At 35.9% G+C, this 24,877-nt stretch overlaps 1 protein-coding gene across 1 annotated transcript; it reads right to left on the bottom strand.

Annotated features, from left to right (window-relative positions):
• Positions 1-279: 279 nt before the first annotated feature.
• Positions 280-23,280, bottom strand: LOC133311948 (nuclear pore complex protein NUP160). The gene is made up of 24 exons (XM_061513076.1): positions 23,085-23,280; positions 22,862-22,994; positions 22,457-22,727; positions 22,075-22,135; positions 21,756-21,913; positions 20,898-20,983; positions 20,014-20,118; positions 19,830-19,924; positions 19,069-19,189; positions 18,063-18,245; positions 17,765-17,954; positions 17,029-17,600; positions 15,445-15,607; positions 11,765-12,039; positions 11,455-11,642; positions 9,647-9,723; positions 9,209-9,555; positions 3,407-3,475; positions 3,007-3,325; positions 2,442-2,567; positions 2,200-2,308; positions 2,020-2,091; positions 1,665-1,788; positions 280-399 (listed from the first exon to the last, which is right to left on the bottom strand). Exons 1-24 carry the CDS (start codon positions 23,276-23,278, stop codon positions 280-282), a joined length of 4,158 nt encoding a protein of 1,385 aa, XP_061369060.1. The 5' UTR covers positions 23,279-23,280.
• Between the last annotated feature and the right edge of the window lie 1,597 nt (positions 23,281-24,877).

The following is a 24,877-nucleotide window of genomic DNA, read 5'->3' as shown; positions in this document are numbered from 1 at the left end:
TTGAATACATTTGTAACAAGCTGGGTACTCACAATATATACGCACAAGCTCGAGGGGGAGTGTTAGAATAATATGTTAAAGTAGTACAATGTATATAATAGATTAGTTTTTGTACTTATTAATATAAATATATTCGTGTGCTCATATTAGACACACAAATATCCAATCTCAAGCAGAATCATATATTATGTTTTGTAGAAACACTATCAAAACTAATTTTAAAACAAACAGGCATTCTCTTGCATCAACAAACACTAATCAATGACTGCAATTTTAAGCCTACAAAATTACCTTGAACAATTGAACGAGCCAAAGGGGCAATTCAATCTTAGGATCTGCATGCAGAAGACTCTCAGCAACAATAACTGGTAATCTACCATGAAATTCCTTATATGTTTCCTGCAATTTAGGGGCAGTTACAAAGGAAAGAGTGAACAGGGGACACAGAAAAAATGTAAACAAAAAGATACCATTGAAGTGACTGAAACAACAAAGCCCCCCTCCTCCCTAAACAACAAAATGACAGAACTTCGTCCCAATTAAGAGAAATTATCATGAGACTTCTACAAGACTAGAAACATCTTTTAGTAAGGGAATACTCCATCTGTAACCAACTAAACAGCTGGATGAAATTCAAAAGAATGTCATCTTGCTGATATGGAGCACGGTATACTGTTTCCAATAGTACAAGTTTTTAGCGGCTTAAGTTCCTCCGCCCCCACCCTTTAAATGCAGAGGGGAAAGTACTGGAACTAAAAACCCGGAACCAACTCATTAAATGACAAGACACTCATCATGAGTTCCGGGTACAAGCCAAAAGAAAGCCAAACAAAAATAACATGTCCCAGCAATACTAACGCTTACCTAAAAATTTCTCTTCTTCCCTGATTATTTATTTATCTATCTTTCTAATTTACTTTTTTCTTCATATTTAGTTATTTTTCCTCTTATCTATTTTTCTCTCATTTTTTTATTTTTTTTTATTCACTATTATTATTATTAATTAATTTTTTTGTTTCTTTTTTCCTCAATCTTATATTTTTTTATATTTTTAGGGTTCATTGACTGCCGAACACAATTGATTTGGGATAAAAATGTTGATGTTGATGTATCAAAAAAATTAATAATAATAATGCTTATTAAAAACTTAACATTCTTCTCAATCTGATTCACCAGATTACATGATCTACATATGCATCGAAGTTCCCCCTATCCTCTCCCAAACCCTAGCACATCTGCTATAAATGCCCAACTGTTTAGGTGAAGACCCATTATTCATTGAATATTTCATTCTCAAAATTCCAAAACAAATTCTCATTCCAACAACATATCGTGGTGATTATGATCCAATCCAACCATCTCTTTCCATATGCATGTACAGATATAAGTGGTAATGTGGTATAGTAGACCATGAAATTAACTCAAGTCTATTCAACAACCTGATCATGGAATCCTTATAATGGTATAGGCTAGGCTCCAGATCATCTTGAGCTATCAGAGAACTAAATGCATTAATCTAGTTATGAATGCATTAACCTGGCCTATATACAATTTGATTAACAACCAATCTTATGATTATTCACGTAATCTAATATCAGACAAACTCATTGACAGGCTAAAAACAATTAAGGGCCAACACATCATAACTAGCAGAAGAAACCAACAAGGGAAAACTTGAGAGTTGCCCAACGACTATTTCTGTCAGTTTGTGGAGTAGTAGGAACTGTAACAGGTGAACCATGGATAACCATCTCAAGCTTTGATGACGTCAACAAATGACCATGTTCCCTGAAATCATCCAACACATTTATAAATTATGCAATTCACAGTAAGTACTGACAGGAACAGACTAGCAAAAATTTGAAAACACACTAAGTGCCAAATTACTAAATAGACAATAATAAAAACAAATTTTAAAACCATCAGAATGACTGATAAGCTACAATAAGTCAGGTATCTTATTTCAACAATATATAATAAAGAGTGCTGAGAAGAATGCTAAGGAATAGGTTAACTTACTCAACCCAAGTGGATTCTACTTTATCAAGACAGCATTTCAATGACATAGCAGAAAAAACCCTTTCCAGTTCCCTGAAGAGAAAGACCAATTCATGAATATAAGCATAGCAACACATACATACAAACACACACACACACACACACATATATATATATGCAACTTAAGTGCAGGATGTAAACCTCTTCAGTTCAGAACCCTTGAAAAATCTGAGAAGGATTGTAAAGGCCATATCATATAAATTGTTTTGGACAAGAAGATCAGCCAAATCTGACAGGGCTCCATGTTTTCCTTAAATGTGAAAAAAAGGGCACACATTCAAAATTCTATCAACTAAAAAAAAAAGTATATTAAAACTTAATATCACTGATCACCGTAGAAACAGTCATATGAAAAAAGAAAATTAAAAAGAAAAGAGACTTACCAGAAAATGTCCACTTGACATTTACCAGTGACAGCATATACTCAGCTGAAGTTAGGACAAACTCGTTCTCAAGTTTCTCGATATCAATAGATGACTGCCAGCTTTTAGGCTCAGCATCATTATCAGCTGGTGCAGTTAAAGTTTATAATATATCACCACCTCTTAAAAAAGCATTACTACAATTTTTTTTAAATGATAAAAGAAGATATTCATTAAGACAGAGAAGATGATTACAAAGATTTGAGAGGATAAGATCCTTCTAAACAAGAAAAAAAATAAAAAAAAAACAAACAAAAGAAAATCTTAATGAAACAAAGCTACCTAATCCCTCAATATATCTATAAGGGATACCCATTTAAAAAGACCATAATACTAGTATTAGTACAGATGTGAAAAACTTAATATCCAACACATACAAATATCATATAAGAATCCTTTTTTTCTCTCGCACATATCATTCTGCCAAAAATATGGAAGAGTAAAAATGCTGATGTAACATCATAAATTTATAATGAAATGATAAGTTCATAACTAGCAGCATAACTTCGGTCGTTGAATTACTTACTATGTTCATCTGGTGTTCTTTTAGCTTTCTTACTCGGATAATGTTCACTCATAAGAGAATTTCCCTCAGCCAGTGGATCAATCCAGGCATATGCAGGATGAACAAGATGCAGTGCATTGACTGCAGCAGAGAGTGAATTCAGCCTCTCTTGCAACATCAAGGAACTGCCTTGGTTATCTTTCAAAGCTGCTTCAGTTCTCAAACGAGCTGAATACAGGTATATGTAGTTCGCTGCTCGTTGCCAATTATGCTGATGCATTTCAAATGCATAGAGTAACTTATACAAGTTTGGCTTTGCAGAAATATCTGATCGTTCAGCCTACATATTACACGGTAAAAATTCTGCATATTGAGGAAAAATGCGAGTTAACAACATTCAATCTTTTCAGTCAGGGAATACCTTCCAAGCAAGCTCTTGCTCTACTTTTTCCACTAAACCAATAAGGGGAAGTTTATTACTGCACAGAATCTGTCAAGAATAAAAACAATAAAGATTAGGGTGGGAAATACTCATTAAAATATGTGAATTGGAAAAGTATAAAGTTTCTGGTAGGAAATTATCGACATGCACTATATTTTGATATATACACGCAAACACACAGTAAATATTAACATATCACTCTCAGCATGTTAAGTGAAGAACAACGTCATAGTAGTTGTTAGAAATAATATTAGTTTTATTATTATTAGTTTATTATTCTAGAAGGTTATTTGGGCTTAGCCCATTAGGTCATTTAACCTCTTTAAATAAAGGACTCTTGTACAGTTTTATACACAATTGAATACAATACATTCATACTTTCAAGTTGGTACCAGAGCTTGTGATCTGGGAAACCTGCTTCCGCATATCCTGCCGTGCATCATACCGGCAACCTTCCTTTCACACCTAACCCTTATTTAGTCACCAATTTTTTGTCCTCAACCTCGTATCATCAGGAAAAACATCGTCAGCCTTCGTTCATCGCCGGAAACCACCATAAAACCACCGCCTGTCACTGTTCACCGTCGTCAGACACCTTTTCCGACGATTTTTCCGGCAAACCACCACGAGATCAGGAGCGGCTCAGGGAGGTGACCTTGTTTGTGCAAGCCGCGCGGTGATCGGAGCATCCACGCGCTGCCACGCGACGGTGGAAGTTTCCGGTGGCTGAATCACTTTTCCGGCGCGTGAGCCACCGTTCCAGGCCGGACCACCACCAGCGTGCTCGCCTCCTCACCCTCTTTCCAGATCTGGTCTCCGTTCGTTGTGGGTTCCATCCGTTTGAAAGATATCGGGGAAAAACTTGTTGTTTGGACATCTTTTTGCAACGTTTTTGCGTGACTTCTTGCTTTCTTGCAGTTATTTGCTATTTTCTGGTCATCTCCTTTATATTTGTGATGGAGAGCTCAAGTAAAGCGGTCAAAAACACTTTCGGCATCATCTCCAGTACTACCCCATCCATTACAACGATGAAACTAACCGGATCTGTTACTTACAAGACCTGGTCTACCTCCGTTAAGATCTGGTTTATAGGTCAAGGACACGGTAAACATCTCACGACAAAATCTGTTGATATTCCGAAGGATCAGATTCATGAATGGGAAAAGATTGATGCTCAACTACTGAGTATCCTTTGGCAATCCATTGATCCGGCAGTTATAGACATTTTCATCCCCTTTGAGACCTGCTATGACGTATGGGAGGAAGCCAAAAATCTCTACACCAAAGATATTCAGCAGCTTTATTCCATTGTTTCTCAGATAATGGACTAGCGCAAATCACCAGATGCTCGAATGGAGACTTATATTGGTAAGATTCAGTCTTTGATGCAGGAATTCTTAGCTATGTTACCTCATGTTGCAGATGCCTCTGCGTACAAGAAGCAGGTGGAGCGCTTCTTTACGGTCGTAACCCTTTCCGGACTTTCAGAGGAATTAGAAAATGTTCGTGAAAATATTCTAACCAGTGCTGAGACTCCTAGCCTGTCACAAACTTTCCAGCGCCTTCTGAATCTCAAGGATAAATCCGCAGACCCACACATGGGCCAGCCACTAATTCAACTGCGTTTGTTTCTCGTGCCAATGATTCCAATTGGAATAGTGGACGCGGTCGCGGACGTGGAGGCCACGAACAGAGGCCTCGTTGCAATTATTGTCAGAACCTTGGACATTATGAAGAACGTTGCTATAGGAAATACCCTCACTTGAAGCTACCAACTGCCAACTTTGCTCAGACTGATGTTACATCACCTTCTACTGGATCAGTAACTCTTTCGAATGCTGGCTATGAGGCACTTCTCAAGAAGGTTTCTTCTCAGCAAGACACTGGTAATCATATTGCTTGTCTTTCTCAATCATCTCTTGGACCTTCGATAATAGACTCAGGTGCTACTAATCACCTTTGTGGTAATAAGGATCTTTTTACTTCACTTTCTTATTCTAATAATCTACCTTCTGTTACTCTTGCCGATGGCACTAAGGCCCCTGCTCGTGGAATTGGGCAAGTCAACCCAACTCCCTTTTTGACTTTGACCTCTGTTTATTATATACCTGGCATTCCCTTCAATTTAATCTCTGTTAGCCAGCTAATTCATTCTCTTTCATGCACTATTACCTTTTCTAAACAATCTTTTTCTATGCAGGATCCGGGTACGGAGAAGACGATTGGAGCGGGCAATGAGTCACGAGGTCTCTACTATCTGACTGCACCACCTTCTCCAGTGGCGTGCTCTCTCACAGAGTCTCCTGAATTAATCCACAGCCGTCTAGGTCATCCAAGTCTTTCCAAGCTTCAACATATGGTTCTTTTTTATCCAGTCTTAAGTTTTTAAACTGTCAGTCTTGTCAGCAAGGAAGCACATTTGCTCCTCCTTTACTAATAGAGTCAATAAAAGAGCTGATGCTCCCTTTTCTATTGTTCATTCTGATATTTGGAGTCCAAGTCGAACTTTATCTGTTTAGGGTTTTCAGTATTTTGTAACCTTTATTGATGATTTCTCTAGTTGTACTTGGGTTTATTTAATGAAAAACCGTTCTGAATTATTTTCAATTTATCAAAAAAATTGTGCTGAAATAAATACTCAATTTGGTGCTTCTATTAAGATATTTTGTAGTGATAATGCAAAAGAGTATGTGTCTCTTGATTTTTCTAATTTTTTGGAAAAATATGGAACGATACACCAGACCACCTGTCCACACACTCCACAACAAAATGGAGTAGCTGAACGTAAAAATAGAAATCTGGTTGAAACTGCATGTACCCTTCTAATTCATATGAATGTTCCACTCCGTTTTTGGGCAGATGTTATTATCACCTCTTGCTTTCTCATCAATCGCATGCCTTCCTCTGTGCTAAATAATGAAGTTCCACATAGTGTATTATTTCCAGGAGCACATTCCTATCCTCTGCCTCCACATATATTTGGATGTACTTGCTTTGTTCACGATCTTACTCCAGGAAAAGACAAATTAACATCCAAAGTCTTCAAGTGTATTTTTCTAGGATATACTCGTTTTCAAAAAGGGTATCGTTGTTATTCTCCTGACCTCCAGCGTTATATTGTCTCTGCTGATGTCACTTTTCTTGATCAACAACCTTTTCATTCTATCCCGTCTCAGATATCACAGGTTGATCAGGTTCTTCCTGTTTCTTTTCTTGACTTATCTTTACCAGCTGCAAGTGACTCTATCCCAGAGGAGAAACCTCTTGCCTCCATCCCAGAGGATCGCCCTTTTCTCACCTATCAACGTCGTCAGACTGCGCCTCCTGCGGACTTGACCCTTGCTGACTCATCGCCTTCTCCTATCGACTCTTCCCCTCTGGATCCTCCATCAGAGATTACTCCCATTGCTCGTAAAGGTATTCGATCCACTCGTAACCCTCATCCACTTTACAGTTTCTTGAGTTATGATAAACTTTCTTCACCACATTTTACTTTTGTTTCTAGTATTTCGTCTATTTTCATTCCTAAAACCATAGGTGAAGCACTTTCCCATTCAGGTTGGCGTCAGGCGATGATTGATGAAATGCAAGCACTTCACTCCAATGGCACATGGGATCTTGTTCGTGCTCCTCCTGGGAAGTCGATTGTTGGTTGTCGATGGATATTCACAGTCAAAGTTGGTCCTGATGGCACTATTGATCACCTCAAAGCTCGATTAGTGGCTAAAGGATACACTCAGATTTTTGGTCTTGACTATGGGGATACTTCTTCTCTTGTTGCCAAGATGGCCTCTGTTCGTCTGTTTCTTGCACTTGCGGCCATTTATCACTGGCCCCTTCTTCAGCTTGATATCAAAAATGCCTTCTTACATGGTGACTTGCAGGAGGAAGTATATATGGAGCAACCACTAGGTTTTGTAGCTCAGGGGGAGAGTTCTGGCATGGTATGCAAGCTTCGTAAATCTTTATATGGCCTGAAGCAGTCTCCTCAAGCCTGGTTTAGTCGCTTCAGATCCGCTGTTCAATCCTTCGGTTTAACCCGAAGTAAAGCAGATCATTCTGTCTTCTATCGGCATAGCTCTTCTGGCCAGTGCATCTATCTCCTGGTCTATATTGATGACATCATTATTACTGGCAGCGATCAAGCTGGGATTGATCAGTTAAAGAAGTACTTATTCAATCAGTTTCAGACCAAAGATCTTGACAGACTTCGATATTTCTTAGGAATCGAAGTAGCACAGTCTAGGCAGGGCATTTGCATTTGGCAGAGGAAGTATGCACTGGATATCTTAGATGAGATTGGTATGTTGGGATGTAAACCCATTGATACACCTATGGATCCTAATATTAAGTTATTACCTAGACAGGGGGAGCCATTAGCAGACCCTGGTCGTTACGGCCAACTAGTTGGAAAGTTGAACTATCTTACTGTGACAAGACCAGACATCTCTTTTTCAGTTAGTGTGGAAGTCAATTCCTTGACTCTCCTTGTGACTCTCATTGGGATGCAGTTATCAGGATTCTTCGATATATCAAAAAGGCACCAGGAAGAGGTTTATTATACACTAATAAAGGGAATGCAGAAGCGTCTAGCTATTCAGATGTTGACTGGGCAGGTTCTCCTTCAGACAGACGATCCACCTCGGGGTATTGTGTTCTCCTCAGAGGAAATTTGATCTCTAGGAAGAGTAAGAAGCAAACTGTGGTTGCCAGATCAAGTGCAGAGGCAGAATATCGGGCAATGGGAAATGCAACCTGTGAGCTCATCTGGCTAAAAAAATAGCTTAAGGAATTACATCTCTGTATGAAACTCATTTGTGACAATCAAGGCGCATTGCACATATCCTCTAACCCAGTCTTTCATGAGAGGACTAAACATATAGAAATTGACTGTCACTTTGTTAGAGAGAAGATTCAGTCAGGCGAGATCGAGACAGCATTTGTCAATTCCAGTAATCAACTTGCAGATGTTTTCACCAAGGCTCTTAGAGGTCCCCGAATAGACCATATATGTAACTTTCTGGGTGCTTATGATATATACACACCAGCTTGAGGGGGAGTGTTAGAAATAATATTAGTTTTATTATTATTAGTTTATTATTCTAGAAGGTTATTTGGGCTTAGCCCATTAGGTCATTTAACCTCTTTAAATAGAGGACTCTTGTACAATTTTATACACAATTGAATACAATACATTCATACTTTCAAGTGTAGTTTTAACTAAAAAAGTATAGCAACATCCAAGATACAGCAGAATAATTGGGAAACATACCAAAATATCATTTACACAGAAATGGAAACCTCATGCATAGATTTATGCGCAATTATGAATTACATATATGCAAATGAAATGATGTAAGAGGGAGTAACAGAGTACTACTATGTTATAAACTTGGGTACTTCAACTCAAGTACCCACTTCAATCATGTAACCTATTCCTAGTCGTCACAAATTAAAATTCCTGTATTCGACCTTTGAGGACAACAATCAAAATATTATTCCAAAATACATAGTTTTATATCTATTTCATTCTATTTTTTGAGGCAGGTTATACTTACAACCTCCTCATCCTTATAACCATTTTGTTACCGATAGATCAAAATCAAATCTACGGTAACAAAATTGCATCAACTAAGAGCCATTGATTTGATTTGATTTTGATCTAAAGGTAACATAATGTGTGTAAGGAGTTTGTAAGGACAAAGAAGTTGTGCATATAACCTCTCTCCTATTATTTACATCAACTTACCAAAAACAATAGGTAGAGGTCAAATATCCAACCTTTATAGCACCTTGTTCATAAAGAACAATTATGAAACGCCTCAAACAGATGTATTTGCTCTCCTCATCCGGATTTGATATTATTGCACAATATGCATCATAATATCGACCTAGGTCTAATGCAAATATGAAAACATTTGCCCATAGTCGTCCCTTGATGGCAGTCACTGATTCATTAACTGAGTTGTTTATGGACTTTTCATCTTTCATTCGTAGAGCTTCATCAACTTGCTCAAGTGCAGCAAGAGCAAACTGGCAAGCACCTTCACTAATGTTATATCGTTCAAATAACTGCATTGCCCATTGATAATATTGAAGCCTCCATGCAGCAGTTGATTCACAACCACCTGCATAAAAACCACAAAATTAATAAGCAACTAAAACTTAAGATTATCTGTTTGCTTCAGATCATTGGAGCTTAGCAACCGAGATACTCACTAAAACCAAGATATGGAATTCCGACGTCATCAGATAAACTCTGCAGAGCCTCAGATGCACCATTTCCAGATGAAGACCTGAATTAAATACCAAAAAATAGTGATGTGACACTTTTAAGGAAACCAAAAATAAATATGAAGAGGCCTTAAACCAAATATGTAATATATATTTTTGAAAACCAATCAACTATTGTATATATATTTATATAAATATATATATATATATATATATATATATATATATATATTGAGAAGAATCAACTTACACCAGTGTAAGAATAGCAAGTAATACATTATATATATGTGTATCTATTGAGATTTCAAAGTTGACAATTGATCAAATTACAGAATAAACTATTCTGGTCTCCCCATTTTCTCTTTCTTGCGTTCTCTCTCCTTGTTCATCAAATCATGACTTTCCTCTATTTTGTTACAGTCTGTGACAATTAACATATGACCTAGTTTTTTGCTAGATCATAAGCTAACAAGCACCGACACGTTAATTTTTGCAAAATTTGCGTGTTGGACACCGACACGTTCCGACACGCGGTCAACATTTTGGAACACGTGATCAACTCTCAAACACGTTCCGACACGTTTTTCCGACACGCAATCAACTTTTTCCGACACACGGTCAACGCTCCGACACGTTTTTTTTTTTTTTTTAGGTCTTAATTTTAATTTATTAACTAAACATAAAAAAAATAATTTATAAATCAATTTTTTTCTGTTATGAAATTTGACATAAAAAATTAACAATGTGCGAAAAATTATTTTTGTTTATATTTAAATTATACAATTTGAATATTTGATTGATTATATGACTTATTATAGGTTGTTATATGTATTAAATATAAATTAATAAATTATATTATATATATTAAAAATATTATTTAATATTAAAACGTGTCCCAACGTGTCGAAATATGACACTTTTTAGAATTAACGTGTCGGCATGTCGTGTCGTGTCCCGTGCCCGTGTTCGTGTCCGTGTAATCTTACCAATCAACTACTAGGCTTATGATCTAATACATCATCATCAACATCATTTTTATCTCAAACTAGTTGGAGTTTGCAATAGATGAACCAAAGAAAAAATTGATGGAATAAAAATAATAAATAAGAAAATAATATGGGGAATGATCACTTTACACCGGTGTAATCTTACACTCAATATTAGGCATTGATTTCACTTGCATATAATTGCTCTAATTTATTAGGCATGTGAACCGTTAGATGCAAGTGGAATCAACGGCTAAGATTGTTCGTAAGATTATTATTCTTACACAGGTATTAGTGGATTCTCTCTCAAATAATATATATATATATATATATATATATATATATATATATATACACACATAGGTAAAATCATTTCTGCAGCCACTTTACGTACAACAATGACAGATGTATGGTCATGATTCTTCACATTTAATGCTTTCATCTTTTGTATGGTTATGATTCCCCACATTTAATGCTTTCATGTATATATATGGCAACTATTTGACTGCTGCACGTACAGCAGCTGCAGAAATGTAAACCCCATATATATATATATATATATATATATATATATATATATATATATTAGCAATTACTACAACAACAAGTGTATAATACAAGTAAGATGACTTCCATTTAGACCTTTTTATTTTCAAAATGGAACTCAAGTTCAAAGAAATTAACCAATATCACTTAACTAATGGAACAACTAAAGGCTGAAAATGTCAGATGAAATTTGCTTCTTTGAAATATGTCCTCGTGATTAAATAATAAAAAGAAAAATAATTCAAAGGCTAATTGTTGTACCTAAAGAAACAGCGAATGGCATCAGAAACTTTTTTATCCTTCTGTGTTGCATGCAATCCGCACTGCACCTGCGCAAGTAGGCAACATCCAAGAAGATGATGACGGATGCACCATCCACCATCAGCATCCTGAATACTTTGGGACGTCTTTTCCTTTAGCAAATGTGTTTCCACCATCATAAGCAATTGCTTTTGAAACATTTGTAAATTGAAATATAGGATACTTTCAGTAAAGATAAATACAGAGTAGAGAAGAAAGAGAGGGGACTAAATTCCCATTCTGGGAAGAAAAGAACAGGCAAGTAAAAAACCTCAGCAGCACCATACTGGCCATGCTTGAAAAGGATAAAAGCAAGATCAATTGAACGGCTCAAGATAGTAGAAGATCCTCCAGCCTTGCCCCATATGATCCAACTGATGAAGTCTCTCGTCCTATTTATAGAACTCTGCATATTTGAAACACGATCTGAAGAAAACTGGCTAAGGTCTATAGATGAACTTCCAACATTTAGCAAGAATATAAAAGCCAATGTGAAGTCACATCTGCCAAGCTTCTCATTCCATAATCGTTTCCCCATGTTGTTATCTGGATCATGACAAAAAAAGGTTAACACAATATCAGCAGTATGGCATATATGTATTTTTTAGAAAAATAATATAAATATAAAATCATACATCCCTCTTCCCCTAATAGCTTAAACTTTTGGGTTGAATTGATTATTTGACATGGTATTAGAGCCTCTGTGATCAAGTGGTCCAGAGTTCGATTTTTACAACCTCTATTCTTTTAATTATCTTTTAATAATTATTGTGGAATTTCTTAGCACAAATGGGTGAATTTGTATATAGTCCATCCTTTAAGCCCAATGGTCTCTTGTGTAAGGGGACATGTCAGAAATATGATATAAAAATAAAACAATTCACATGCCTTCACCTAATAGTTTAATCTTTTAGATTGAATTGGTTATTTGACAATATTTGATTCAGTAACCCCCAAATGTAAACAGGTGCAATCAGGCGAAGTTGTTTTAGCCATTAGACATAAGTTGTCCTCCGCTGAAAAACTTTAAAGTTCACAAATCAACAAACTTGACTCATTTTTTTTATAATGCAACACAAATCTCACTCATTTGACTATGTTCTCATCTCAGATGTCAGGAAAAAATATATGGTGGGTAAAACTAGATACTTTTGCTTGAATCAACAGAATTAATACCTAGACACATTATTCATATATTCTCTTCAAGAATTTTTGTTAAAATTATAGGGAAAATTATTTTCTTTTATAGAAAAATAAATTTCATTATGGAAGAAAAGAAGAGTACAAAACAAGATGACAAGACATTCTCTCAAAGTAACAAAATAACACCTAGAAACTAAAAGGTTGAGTCATATAACAAGGCATGCCAATCTCCCTCCATGTCTAACAAAGAAACATCACAAAAAAATCCATGAGCAGAACAACACAAACAGGCTAAAAAAGTAACCTTGTCCCAAATGTTGTCCAGAGATGAAGAATTGAAAATTCTAACATTCCTTTACAGCCAAATACACTAGAGAGAAGCAAAGACAGGGCAGTGACACAGAATCCTAGCTTCTTTATGAAAGCAAAAACCTCTAAATTTAATAAGGAGAAACGAATGCAAATCCTTAAGGCAGACCTAATTCTCATAAAAAAAATCCCCAAAAAGCTTATTCCAAAGAAAATTCACAGCAGAAAATGCCAAAAAAAAAAAAAGAAGAAGAAGAAAGAAAGATGATTCCTGGTTTCCAAAACTATAACAGCGCATTAGAGACATATTAGGAGACAAAGGATAGAGAGGCCTGCACTTTTTGTAGCATGTCATTAGTTTTAACTTTTAATACTGTTAAGAACAACAATCCAGACAAAACATTGGACCTTAGGGGGAACTTTGGATTTCCAGATGGTTTTGTACAAAAGAAAATTTCTCTATTAAGGGACTTAGTCAGAAACTGAAAATATGATTTACAAGAGAAGACACCCGAAGGGTCAAGGGACCAAATTCTTTTATGATTATAGGAATAAAGATGTACAGAATCAAGCAAAATCAAAAGAGATTCTAGAGATTCAAACTCACAAACCTCTCTATCATGCAAGTTTCTGAAAAAGTGAAAATTCCAAGAGAAGTTAGATGAAGAAGAACAAGTCAACAAACTTGACAAAGAGGAAAATCATGAAGAGAAGAAAGCTGAAAGAGCCTTGGAAAAGCCTAGCAAAGAGAAACATTTCTAACCTCCATCTTAGGTCTACAACAAACCTCCCAATTCAAAAAATAATCTCTACTTGATTCTCACACCACAGACCAAAGGAAATCCCACATGATTCTCTCAATTTTCTACAAACAGCTACCGAAATACAAAATAGAGATAGTATAAAGTATTGCTAGATGAAAAAGACTGTATACTATACGAGTAATGCGACCTGCCCAAGGGAAAAAGGCACTCATCCAACAATCTAAAATGCTTGGAAATCTTACAAACAACCAGGTCACAAAAGGACAAGGCCCAAGGATTACTTCCCAGGGGGATACCAAGATAAGTGAGAGGCCACTGGAGAAATTGACATCCAGCCAAAGGTTTTGGTGTCAAGCCTACTATTGTGCTTTTGCGCTTAAACCATTTACGGAGGTTTACCCAGCTTTCAAGATTCACCTTACCACTCAGCAAGTGGTATCAAAATTGATAATTCGGGTGGGCCGAGTATTTCAAGACAATGATTAGTACTGAGGTTCAGTCCCAACCCATGTTGTTGAGCATTAAACAAGAGTTAGCAGCTGTTGGTTGATAATCCTATGAATACTAGGACAACTTCTACTTGAGGGAGAGCATACTGATACTAGTAGTGGGACTCGCACTCGAGGCGGAGAATGTTGAAAATCCAGTGAGTAATGAAATCCCACATTGGTAAAATGGGTTATGCAAAGACATACAAGTTCTTGCGGGAGAACATATTAATGTTAGGACTTGAACTTGAGGCGGAGAATGTTGAATATTAAAGTATGAGTGAAGACCATATAAGTAAGAAGAACCATAAACTCATTGCCTTAAGATTTTAGGTTGACGCACGAAGCTTGGCCCACTAGTGTGGTTCCTCAATGAATCTACTGAAATAAATTTCCCCAGTATTTTGGACTACCCATGATGGCCCAACAAGGGTTATCAAAGCATTGGAGGGAAAAGTATAAACTTTAAATATTGTGATTTTGGGCATTCTCAAATCCAAGCCACTTCTCGTTTACTTTTTGAGACTAATATCCCCAACAGTATTTGGAATCTGGAAGAACTAACATTTTCTAACAAAAATAAGTAGATTGATATAATTGGACCTCGTGGTATTAAATTCAAGTCAAATCCACAGTTAACACTTAACTTTTATGTGTTATATAACAACCACGCCCACATCTGCCACAATACATTAGAATTATTATCAAGTCTCAAGTACTATAACGCATCTGATTATTCAGGGTGGCCAAATGTACTAGGCTCCCACCATCATGGGAACCAAGAAGGGTCAGATGCGCACGGCCTGACACCCAGAGCCTGGTAAGCATAAAGGCCATTTCCACAACAAGAAAATATGAGGCTGTGACCGCCACGTCACAAAGCTGCAATCTTAGAGTGAAAAAAAGAATTAAACAACAGGTCAATTTAAAACATCTAATCCCATGGGGTCAATTAATCCATATGCATAATGAATGTTTCCACACAATATTAAAACATTCAGGTTAAAAGAAATTCTCAATAAAATTTACAACCAAACAACCTGCAAATTTTATTGATTTTCTTAATGAAAGCATTTTTTTGGAGGGATGGGGGAGAGAGCTCATTAAAAAAAATCGATCTCTGTTTCTTTTTATTTTGGTAAGGGAGCCTTCACGTGAGCCTTTATCCCCTTATAATGATAAATCCCTGTCAAACTTAATAAATTGGCGTGCCTAGTAATACAATATAAATACAGCATACAACCTACCTATTTGTAATGATGAAAGTTTAGAATTGAAGTCCTCAGTTACAGCTGGTGCACATGGTGTGATGGCAAAGAAGATGATGATTAGCCATTCAAAAATAATTTCTTGAAGCATTGGAACTAACTCAAATTTTATTTTGGTTATATCATCATGTGACAAATTTACCTGCATTAAAAAAATTAAAGATGAGATATATGACATATCAATCTAAGTTCACGAAGTAATAGCATTTTGCTAACAAATAAGACCTCGTAAATTCTTTGAAAACTTGTTCTACATAAAATATGCCAACATGGAATTAGACCATGGCTAACCAAGTACTATGGAGTACAATCCTTGAACTCCCAAATCATGACAGAAGTGTATGTTTATTGTTCGACTGACAAATTCCATTCTTCAAGAAACTCTGATCTCGTGAATATCCCATCTTTTCACAGCTAGCAAATGCAAATTAAACCATGATTGCACCAAAACATTTAAATAAAAAAAATTAGAGTGCATTTATTTTTCTTCAAATTTAAATTTAAGTGCATCTTTAAGCCATGTTACCCTGACAACAACCCAACCTTAATCTATGATGGACCGACACTTCAAAAAACCTGATGTGTTGTGTCCAACACTCCCCGATACTCCAACACGCATTGCAAAGACTCCAAAAAGGGTTCAAAGATTGCGTTGCGTTGCAATTTTAGTTTCAACTATTAAATTCGTTAGATTACGATTACCATTTAATTGAGTTTAAAATAAATATTTGGGATATCTTATGCTTCTTTGCAAAATTGATGGGTATTATAAGTTTAGCTTCATTTTTTTGTTAAATTATTAAATATTAAATATAATATACAGTACATAAATTAAAATATTATTTAATATCAAAACGTGTCCTAATGTGTCGAAATCTAACATCTTTTAGAATTAATGTGTCGTGTCCTATGTCGGTGTCAGTGCAAAATAGACCCTAATTCTGTACAGCTTACTATTCATCATTAAAACCACATAATCTCTTAATCTCATTTCAAATTTCAGATTCTATTATTTCAGTAGTAGTGATTGCCACACTGATTCTCAATTTTATCATTTCATGGGGTGGAAAAAAGAAATTAACATTAGCCTATATTGTTGCCTAATTTCTAACTGCGATCTCTTAACCGGAAGCTTTGGAGCTTATATTCAAATATGACACTAACAGACAACATTTAACATATGCGAATCATCATATAAGAAAAATTAAAACAAAATGATCTATTATGGCATCCAGTCACCAATACAGTGCAAAGGTAGCAAACCAAGAAAAAAAATCTAAGTGACCCGGTTGTATTCACTAATCAGTTTCTCTAATGGATCAGTTTGTTGGCAGTTCAAGAGTTGACAAATATCAAACTCAGTTCAAGTACATCAAGCATAAAACTTATGAATACTACTATTGAAAAAAGGAAAACATAAGAAATGCAGACAACTTACTAGTAAGAATTTCCACTTGCTATATTATTTAGTTAAAAAATAATTTAAATTAACTGATGTTTACAATAAGAAAACTATTATGCATACAAGCATATACACAAATAGAAATATGTGTATAAACTCACCTGACCACCGATGTCCACCAGATAGCTTAAAAATAGAAGAAAGTCCCAGGCAGATTCAAACATCACCTTTGCAATCTGATAAGTAGTATGTACTATAATGAAGGAATTAATGTTTGATGACATCTCAGTATCAAAATTATGAATTATTCTCTGGGGAACAAAAAATTTCAAGAAACCCTCGATTACATTTAAAATCCTGTCCCATGCAGAAGCCTTTTTATACAAGCCTTGAAGAGACAAGAACATGTCAACAGAAAGTTTCCTCAAACTTTTATGATCTGCCAGCTCCTTTTCCAGAACAACTATACTATCCCCAGAAGTAGAGGTTTGGAGCACTGGACCTGATATACAATATCCAGTTTCCAGAATCTTCACTATACAACGAATAATATCTTCAGAAGAGATCACCGGTGCAGTTAAAAGTGATTCATAAAATATAGAAGAAGCAGTTTTTCCCAACTGTTGGCTAAAACTTATAACACATCTGAGCAACTCGAGCAGAATTTCACATTCAAGATCATCATCAATTAAATGTACAAGGCCTGCGAGCTCACTAAGTTCATCCGGAAAGCCTATAGAATATGAACAAAAGACCATATTAAGGAAACAAAGGAAAACAATGAACTGAATATAGTGAGCAAGATAATTAAAATTGTCTAAGAAAAAGCTAGATATATTTTGGTGCAAGAATTCTATTAAGAGAAAAGAGATAGAGGTAACCATAATTATTAATTACCCTCTACAATCCGCTCAATATCTTCCAAAGACCGGATAAGCGAAACTGAGCTTTTTCTAATTATACCGACAGCATCAGTAGAGGAATCAACAAGCAAACCATATAATGCATTGTTCTTGCGCCAATTATGGAAGTAGCGGGTGAAGAAACATTTCCAGCAATGCAATATGGACATTTTTTCAGAGCCAACCTGCCACATTATCAATCTTGTCAGTTTACCACAACCTGGCCCTCCCAAAAATAAAGGGAGAGAAATGCTAGGAGAGATATGAGATTTAAAAGATATGACAATGATCACCTCATGCTCTATAAGTGAAAGTATCTCCTTTTGTAGTCCATCAGCAGTTAACGTGTCTAACTCAGATTCAACCAAATGCCTGCTATACTCGACTAGAGTTGCATACAAAGCAGCATTATGATGTACCCCAGGAAGAAGCAGCCTTCTTAGGAAAATAGAAGATACAAAAGGCAAAATATCATCCTACAGAAAAGAAATAATTGGGAGTCATGCCCTTCCTTTTAATGAGTTTCTTCTTTTATTAATAAAAAATAACTAAGTCATATCTTTACAATATGAGAACTCACAGCAGGATAACAATTAGCACTTACATGTTTCATTGATACAAATGGTTTTTAGTCCAGCACTCGTAGTTTAAAACTTCAAACATTTCATCTTCAATTTTTATTACATCTTCAATATTTATTAAAACATTATCAGAGGCAATGAAGGGTAAGTTACTTCCAGGGACCATTTCTGGATATTGGCAAACCTTTTCAGTGTAAATGTCGCAGATTCAACAGGATATTGTTTTATATATATATATATATATATATATATATATATATATATATATTGGGAAATAGAAGTATAATGTTGTAGGAAAGTGTTTAAATTATGTTATAGAGATAGAGATTGTGGGACCCATACTTTTTTATTTTTTTTATTTTTGAAAACAAGTGTGGGTCCCACAATTTCTATCTCTATAATATAACCTAAACACTTTCCTACAACATTATACTTCTTTTTCCCATATATATTTCCTAAACCATGAAAATTAAGGGTATGCAAATACAATTTCCTTTCAAAATGTATCATTCACATGTAGCCAGAGTGATTGAAAGCAAACAACCACCTTGTTCTTAAGAGAGGGAGTAATCATCGTTATATATAGCAATTGGCAAGAAAAGTACACATGTATTTGAGCACAAACACATGAACAAAGTGCAAAAAAAGTGCATAGCTAGCAAAAGGAATAAAAGGTTTTCAAGACCTTCAAAGATAAAAACCATAAATGACATAATACCTTTGAAGATGAAAATATTGAATGCGTGATCCGCAAAATTTCATCAACAAGATGTTCTGAATTTTGAAATAGCTGATCAGCAACAAATTCTTCCTGTAGAGCATAAGAAAATGCTTCTACCCTGACAAGAAAAAGGATAACAATTACGCAAGAACAATCATTTCACCCACATCAACAGGGAAGCAACTACAGCTTAGATTTGTATATATTATGGTTAGGATCTTTAGTCTTCAATTTTCTAGCAAATTTTATTTTTCTATGAAAAAAAAATATGCATAGCGTTAGGAACCAACCTTTGACACAAGTGTTAAAAAACTAATCTTACACCATTGAACATCTTTTTAAGGGATGAGTTTTTTCCAAAATCCACAGTTGATCCCATCAATGTAAAATCCTAAATGAATTTCAAATTGCATTGAATGTAATAAAATTCATGAATAACAATCTTTTCAAATATAAGAAATTAGCATTCAGAAATTTGACTTACAATAGTAACATGATGGCTACTTGTAAATCAAATGGATTGATGAAAACTGTTATCTACAACAGCATCAACACAGACCCTGGCCATGCCTATGGATAACAGTTCTATCACTATCAATTGGTAAAGATGAGCTATATTAGAGTTATAAACCAACTTCCTTCTTTCAAATTGAGTAGAAAAATACAAAAACCATGGAGATATAATTACAGGTTTATACTGCAATATAAAGATGATCAAACGAACAGTTTGGCATAAAGAAACTGAAAATGTTACATACCCATCCATATTTGTAGAGAACATTTGTGATATTAATTCATCATCCTTCAATATCCATATCTTATCCAACGTTAATTTAACATCAAGGCATCGTCCCTGGACAAAACTAAAGCAGTCTCACATCTGGAGCAAGGGGAAAAAAAACCACATCCAATCCAAGCTGAATTAAAAAGCTAACAGATTACCTCCTCCAAGGGAATATTTTGTACTGAAGGCTCCATAGAGAAAACAATTCTGTCCCCAAAATTATATAGGATACTATGTAAAGAGATCATCTCCAAGTTTTCATCCTTCACAAGCAACCCCAAAAAATCAGTTACAAAAGACGGCAATATAACATAACAAACTAAAGTGTAATATTGATCTTTACATCAACAAAACAGCTGATGATCAATAGATATTATAGTCTTTAAAGGACAGCTCAGATTTCTCTCAAATGTCTAAACTTCGAGTGTTAAACAAATTCTTATGATGTCTCTCCATTTTGAAGTAGGTATATTATAAAATGTCAGCATTATATAAACTATTATTTTTCGAATTTCAGAAAAACTCATAATAAAAGATAGAAGATTCAACTATATCCATGGGGGAAGAAAAAGGGAAATGAAAGAAGAACCACGTAGTTAAAGAAAACAAACAAAAAATGAAAACAGGAAGCATCAAGTTAAGACAAAGAAGTTATTATCAATATGAAGTTATTATTACCAGACCTATGTTTCAAATTACTATTTTATTTTAAACCATGACCTTGATTCTTCTGTCTACCCATTGCAACCCAGACTATAAATAACATGCAAACAAATTGGATTCTTTAGTAGGTTTAAATGCTAGGATAGACTGTAAATTTAATTGCTTAGACGGATATGAGAATCCATATACATCTATCATAGGAACTCATCAATTGATACACACAGAATACATGATATTCCTACTACCAAATTTTAGAAACTATTTAAGTTTCTTTCAAGCGTCCATGTAAACAGAAGATAGCTAAACATAATCAGAATTATATATTTACATTTTGTATTCAAGAAGTGAATTAGAAATCAGAATGTCTTTAATTTCATACCGATGTATGTCTGTACAAGATTGCCAAAGGAATTATACTCGAATCGGGGTGAGATTGACCCACCCATAACCTTACAAAGGTAGCACCTGAAGAACAAACAATAAAGTGTGAGATTACATCTGTGTTTGTGCATACAAGTAAAAAAAATGGCAGGGAAGACATAATACACGCTGGAAATGATAGATTTATCCTGTTTGGAACCTAAAGCATTTAAGTGGCATGAGAATAAATATTGTCTCCCTTTCCTTTACATCAAATATCAAGATTATGAAAGCACCGAATATCGTTCTTAGCAAAATGTTGCATTCCCTTCAAATTTTCTCATTAATTTTCTTTAGAATTCCTAAAGAAAATTACAAAATCAGACCTAATATTTCCCTTTTATCCAAGTTTAATGTCCACTGCAATATATTAAAAGAGGCCATGAAACACCATTTCTTCTTTCACAGATAAAAGCTAAAAATCCAGAAGTTTTTTTCACGATTATTTATCCAAATTCTCTACAAAAAACCTGTTGAGCCTCCAGATGCTAAAAGATCTCCAAGAAGCCATTTGATTAACATCAAAGGTAGCCACCACTAGGCCCAGAAGCCCCCAAATAATCCCCCATTACCCATACAGTGCATACTCTCTGGATTTCATAACCTATAAGTCAAATCGTGGAATCCTGAAACCCTCCATGTATAATATGCTAGCAAGTTTCCTAATTTCTCCCATTCATATAAACATGAATATAGCAGAAATCAATATTAAGAGTCCTCTTTAATGTTTGTGGAGCCCCATCTGGTAACGGAGCAAGTATGACATGAATATAAAAAAAAATATAGGTTGTAATGAAATCTGAGAGGTAGAAAATACCTTCCATTATCACAATGCCCAAGTTATGACTAAAGACCCTGCTACGAGATGCAAGATCCCAAATTCGTAATGTCCCATCCAAATGAAGCACAAAAACAAACTTTTTCTCGTGCAACTCGGAAACTACCAAGTCTTGTACAGTACCCACCATTCTACCCCTAGAAAACATGTTTAATGAACATCTTATAATTCATAACAAATAGGGGGTTTCAATCCAAGAAAAAGAAAATAGAATGAAGATTGGAAAAGATATCTAACATAATAATACAATATATAATTTATTCTGCTTATTGGGTATCAGAATATAAAAAGAAATTACCGTGATATTAAACCCCACAAACGGCTGATTCCAGCTTCATCTCTTAGTTCATGCACAAAACCTTCGATGGAAAACAAATTCATTATAAGCCGTTGAAAAGTGATGAATAAATATCAACAAAATTCCAAACATTGACATAGTCAAAGGCAAGCTTATGTTGCTCTATAGCCGAACCCATCTCGATTTTCAAGTCAGCCATCAAAATGACAGACAAAACCAGCCTACATCAATTTGGGAGAGTAGTATGAATGCAACCACAAGTCCCCATAGGAAATTCAAATAACACTCTAATTTACAACTAAAAAAACAAAGGCAGGACGAAATGTGTGAGCGGCGACACACATAGTGGTAACTAAAGATCAAAGGGCCAAGTTAACCATACCAGGAGCACTAGGGTCGAGTACACCAAGCTGGAAACAGCTAACTGAACCATCACTTGTGCCAATAACAAGACCCCCAGCGGTTGCTGTTACGGCAGTTATTGTTACATGATTGGAAATATAATCTCCAACATTGAGCTCTAAAAGCTCATCCACTTGGAAAATGGAGCTGGACGCATATGCAGAAACATTTCGAATTTTCAAGAGGTAAGCCACGCCAGACACAGTCAACACATAAAGCAAGTAAGGGAATCTAGAAGTGCCGGCTGTAATCTGCATCAATGAAAAACACAAGTTGTGCCAAGTGAGTTACTGCAACACACACACACACACACACACACACACACACACACACACACACACACTAAATGATCAATAACCGTGGAAAATGGGGGCGAATGAGTAACCTTGTTTTTGCAGAGAAAAGCGAAGGGACAGAGCGCATCGGGGAAAGTGAATCTGAGTCCCACACGAGGAAATTCTTTGGAAGCAGAAAGCTCGAGCAACTCGAGAGCTTGAGGCTGTGCCTTGTGAATTCTCCTGTTCAAAGAATGCAGTTAGTGAAATGGAGAAATTTTCGAACGCAAGAAATGAAATCGTTATTCGAGAAATTGGAGAGAGAAAGTGAACCAAATAAGATAAACAGGAGGATCTCCGATGACAAAGCAAGAGGCGCGGTCGTCGGTGGTTAGGGGTGCGAGAGGGGAGGCGCCACCGTCGACGGCAATGTTGGAGGAAGAAGGAACGGAGAGTTCGATCCAGCGAACGGAGTCGCTTCCGATGATAGGGACTTCCTTCCCGACCAACGTCGAACGAGTTCCCATATTCGTCGTCAGAGTTTTCTTCGAACACCTAAACCCTAATGCAACGGGATTCAGGGTTTTAAGACAGGGCGAAGACCAATACTTGGCGCTCAAATGTAAATAAGCTTAAGGGGAAAAAAATTTAATTTAATGCTTTTTTAATAAAATATTTAAGCATTTAATACACTTTTCCAAAATAATTACACGTATGTTACACAATGTCACGTCCAAATTGGGCGTCACATGTGACGCCTCACTTAGGCGTGATACCCTAATGGGTGACGTCTAAATGGGACGTCACATGTGACGTCCAATTTGGACGTGACATGTGCAGCCTTAATGCCCCTTTGGCGTGAATTGGTCACAGAATTCTATATAAACCCTTAACACTCTTTGCAATCTTAACATCTCTTCTTTGCCATCAATTCTTACATATTACAAACACAATTGTTATCTTTAAATTAGTGTTTTTATTTTATTCCTTTTTTGATTTAAGAATGAGTTCACATTCTAATTTCGTTCGTGTTGTCTTATATTATAATGGTAGGAAGGTAGAAGGTCGACGAGGTGTCATGTTTGATGGTAAAAAAAGGCCGACATGTATCCATTGCAACACAACCATTGGCGAACTGCATCAGAGAATTCGACAAAAATTAAGTCTTCAAGGTAACCAATGTATCACTCAGATTACGACAAGGTTATGGCAATCTGAACAATACATTAGTTTGCAAGTGGTTGATGATGAAGACGTGGAGATGATAATAGAAGAATTTTTCAACCAGTCAAGGAAAGATTTTCTGGAGTTGTATGTGGACATTCTGCATCGGAGGATGTTCCAGTACCGGTGAGGTCGGTTGCTTTAAATTCTCCTTGTCTTCCATCAACATCTGCCGCTCATGCTTCTCCAGTTGGTAACATTTCTGAGGGAGATGAAAATGATCCGACTTCGGAAATGCATGACGAAGACGACGACAATGATGATGAAAATATCGCAATGGAAGAACGTCTTCTGGCGGAGGATGCTAGTGCTTCAGAAGGAGATGAAGCATGTGATATGGGCGCGTCATAATTCCCAGTATACCATCAACCAGTGGTCGCGCAAATCCCGCAAGGTGAACATGTTGCATCCCCACATATAGGTAATCATGACCTTGGTAATTTATATAATTTGTATATACGTGATGATGATGGTTTGTATTAAGATGTTTCAAAGGTACATATGCAGGCGACGATGCTCTTACTCCTTTTTGGGAAGGAATTCCGCATTATTCGTATATTGATTGGAGTTATCGGAGCGAACAAGAATCATGCACTGATGGTACGGTTTCAGGATCGGGATCAATACAAGGTCCGTGGCAACTGGGTGACAAGTTATTTGTGAACCAAGAATTTGCAACAAAAAAGAGGTCCAAATGGCACTGAAGCACAACCTCATTAGGGAGCATCAAGAAGCAATTGTAATTGAGAGCACGCCTGCAAAGTTAAGCATGAAATGTTGCGCGAATGATAAAGGTTTCTCGTGGCGCGTTAGGGCGATCAAACCAGTGTTTGGTGAAAATTAGAAGATTACGAGATGGGGTGGTGATCATAATTGTTTGAATGACCACATTTCTCAGGGTC

This window comes from Gastrolobium bilobum, unplaced genomic scaffold, assembly GCF_033153095.1.
Source record: "Gastrolobium bilobum isolate Gb01-03AN ecotype WA unplaced genomic scaffold, APGP_CSIRO_Gbil_v1 utg35707, whole genome shotgun sequence".
Taxonomy (NCBI): domain Eukaryota; kingdom Viridiplantae; phylum Streptophyta; class Magnoliopsida; order Fabales; family Fabaceae; genus Gastrolobium; species Gastrolobium bilobum.
The sequence above is the reverse complement of the archived record's forward strand: the minus strand, read 5'-3'. Positions and strand labels throughout refer to the sequence as shown.

Coding starts and splice junctions, on each gene's coding strand:
- LOC133311948 (XM_061513076.1), bottom strand. CDS start 23,278: ATGGGAACTCGTTCGACGTTGGTCGGGAAGGAAGTCCCTATCATCGGA. Junction 12,040..15,444: donor ACTTTCATCATTACAAATAG/GTAGGTTGTATG, acceptor GTCATGATCCAG/ATAACAACATGGGGAAACGA. Junction 2,309..2,441: donor TGTCAAGTGGACATTTTCTG/GTAAGTCTCTTT, acceptor TTCACATTTAAG/GAAAACATGGAGCCCTGTCA.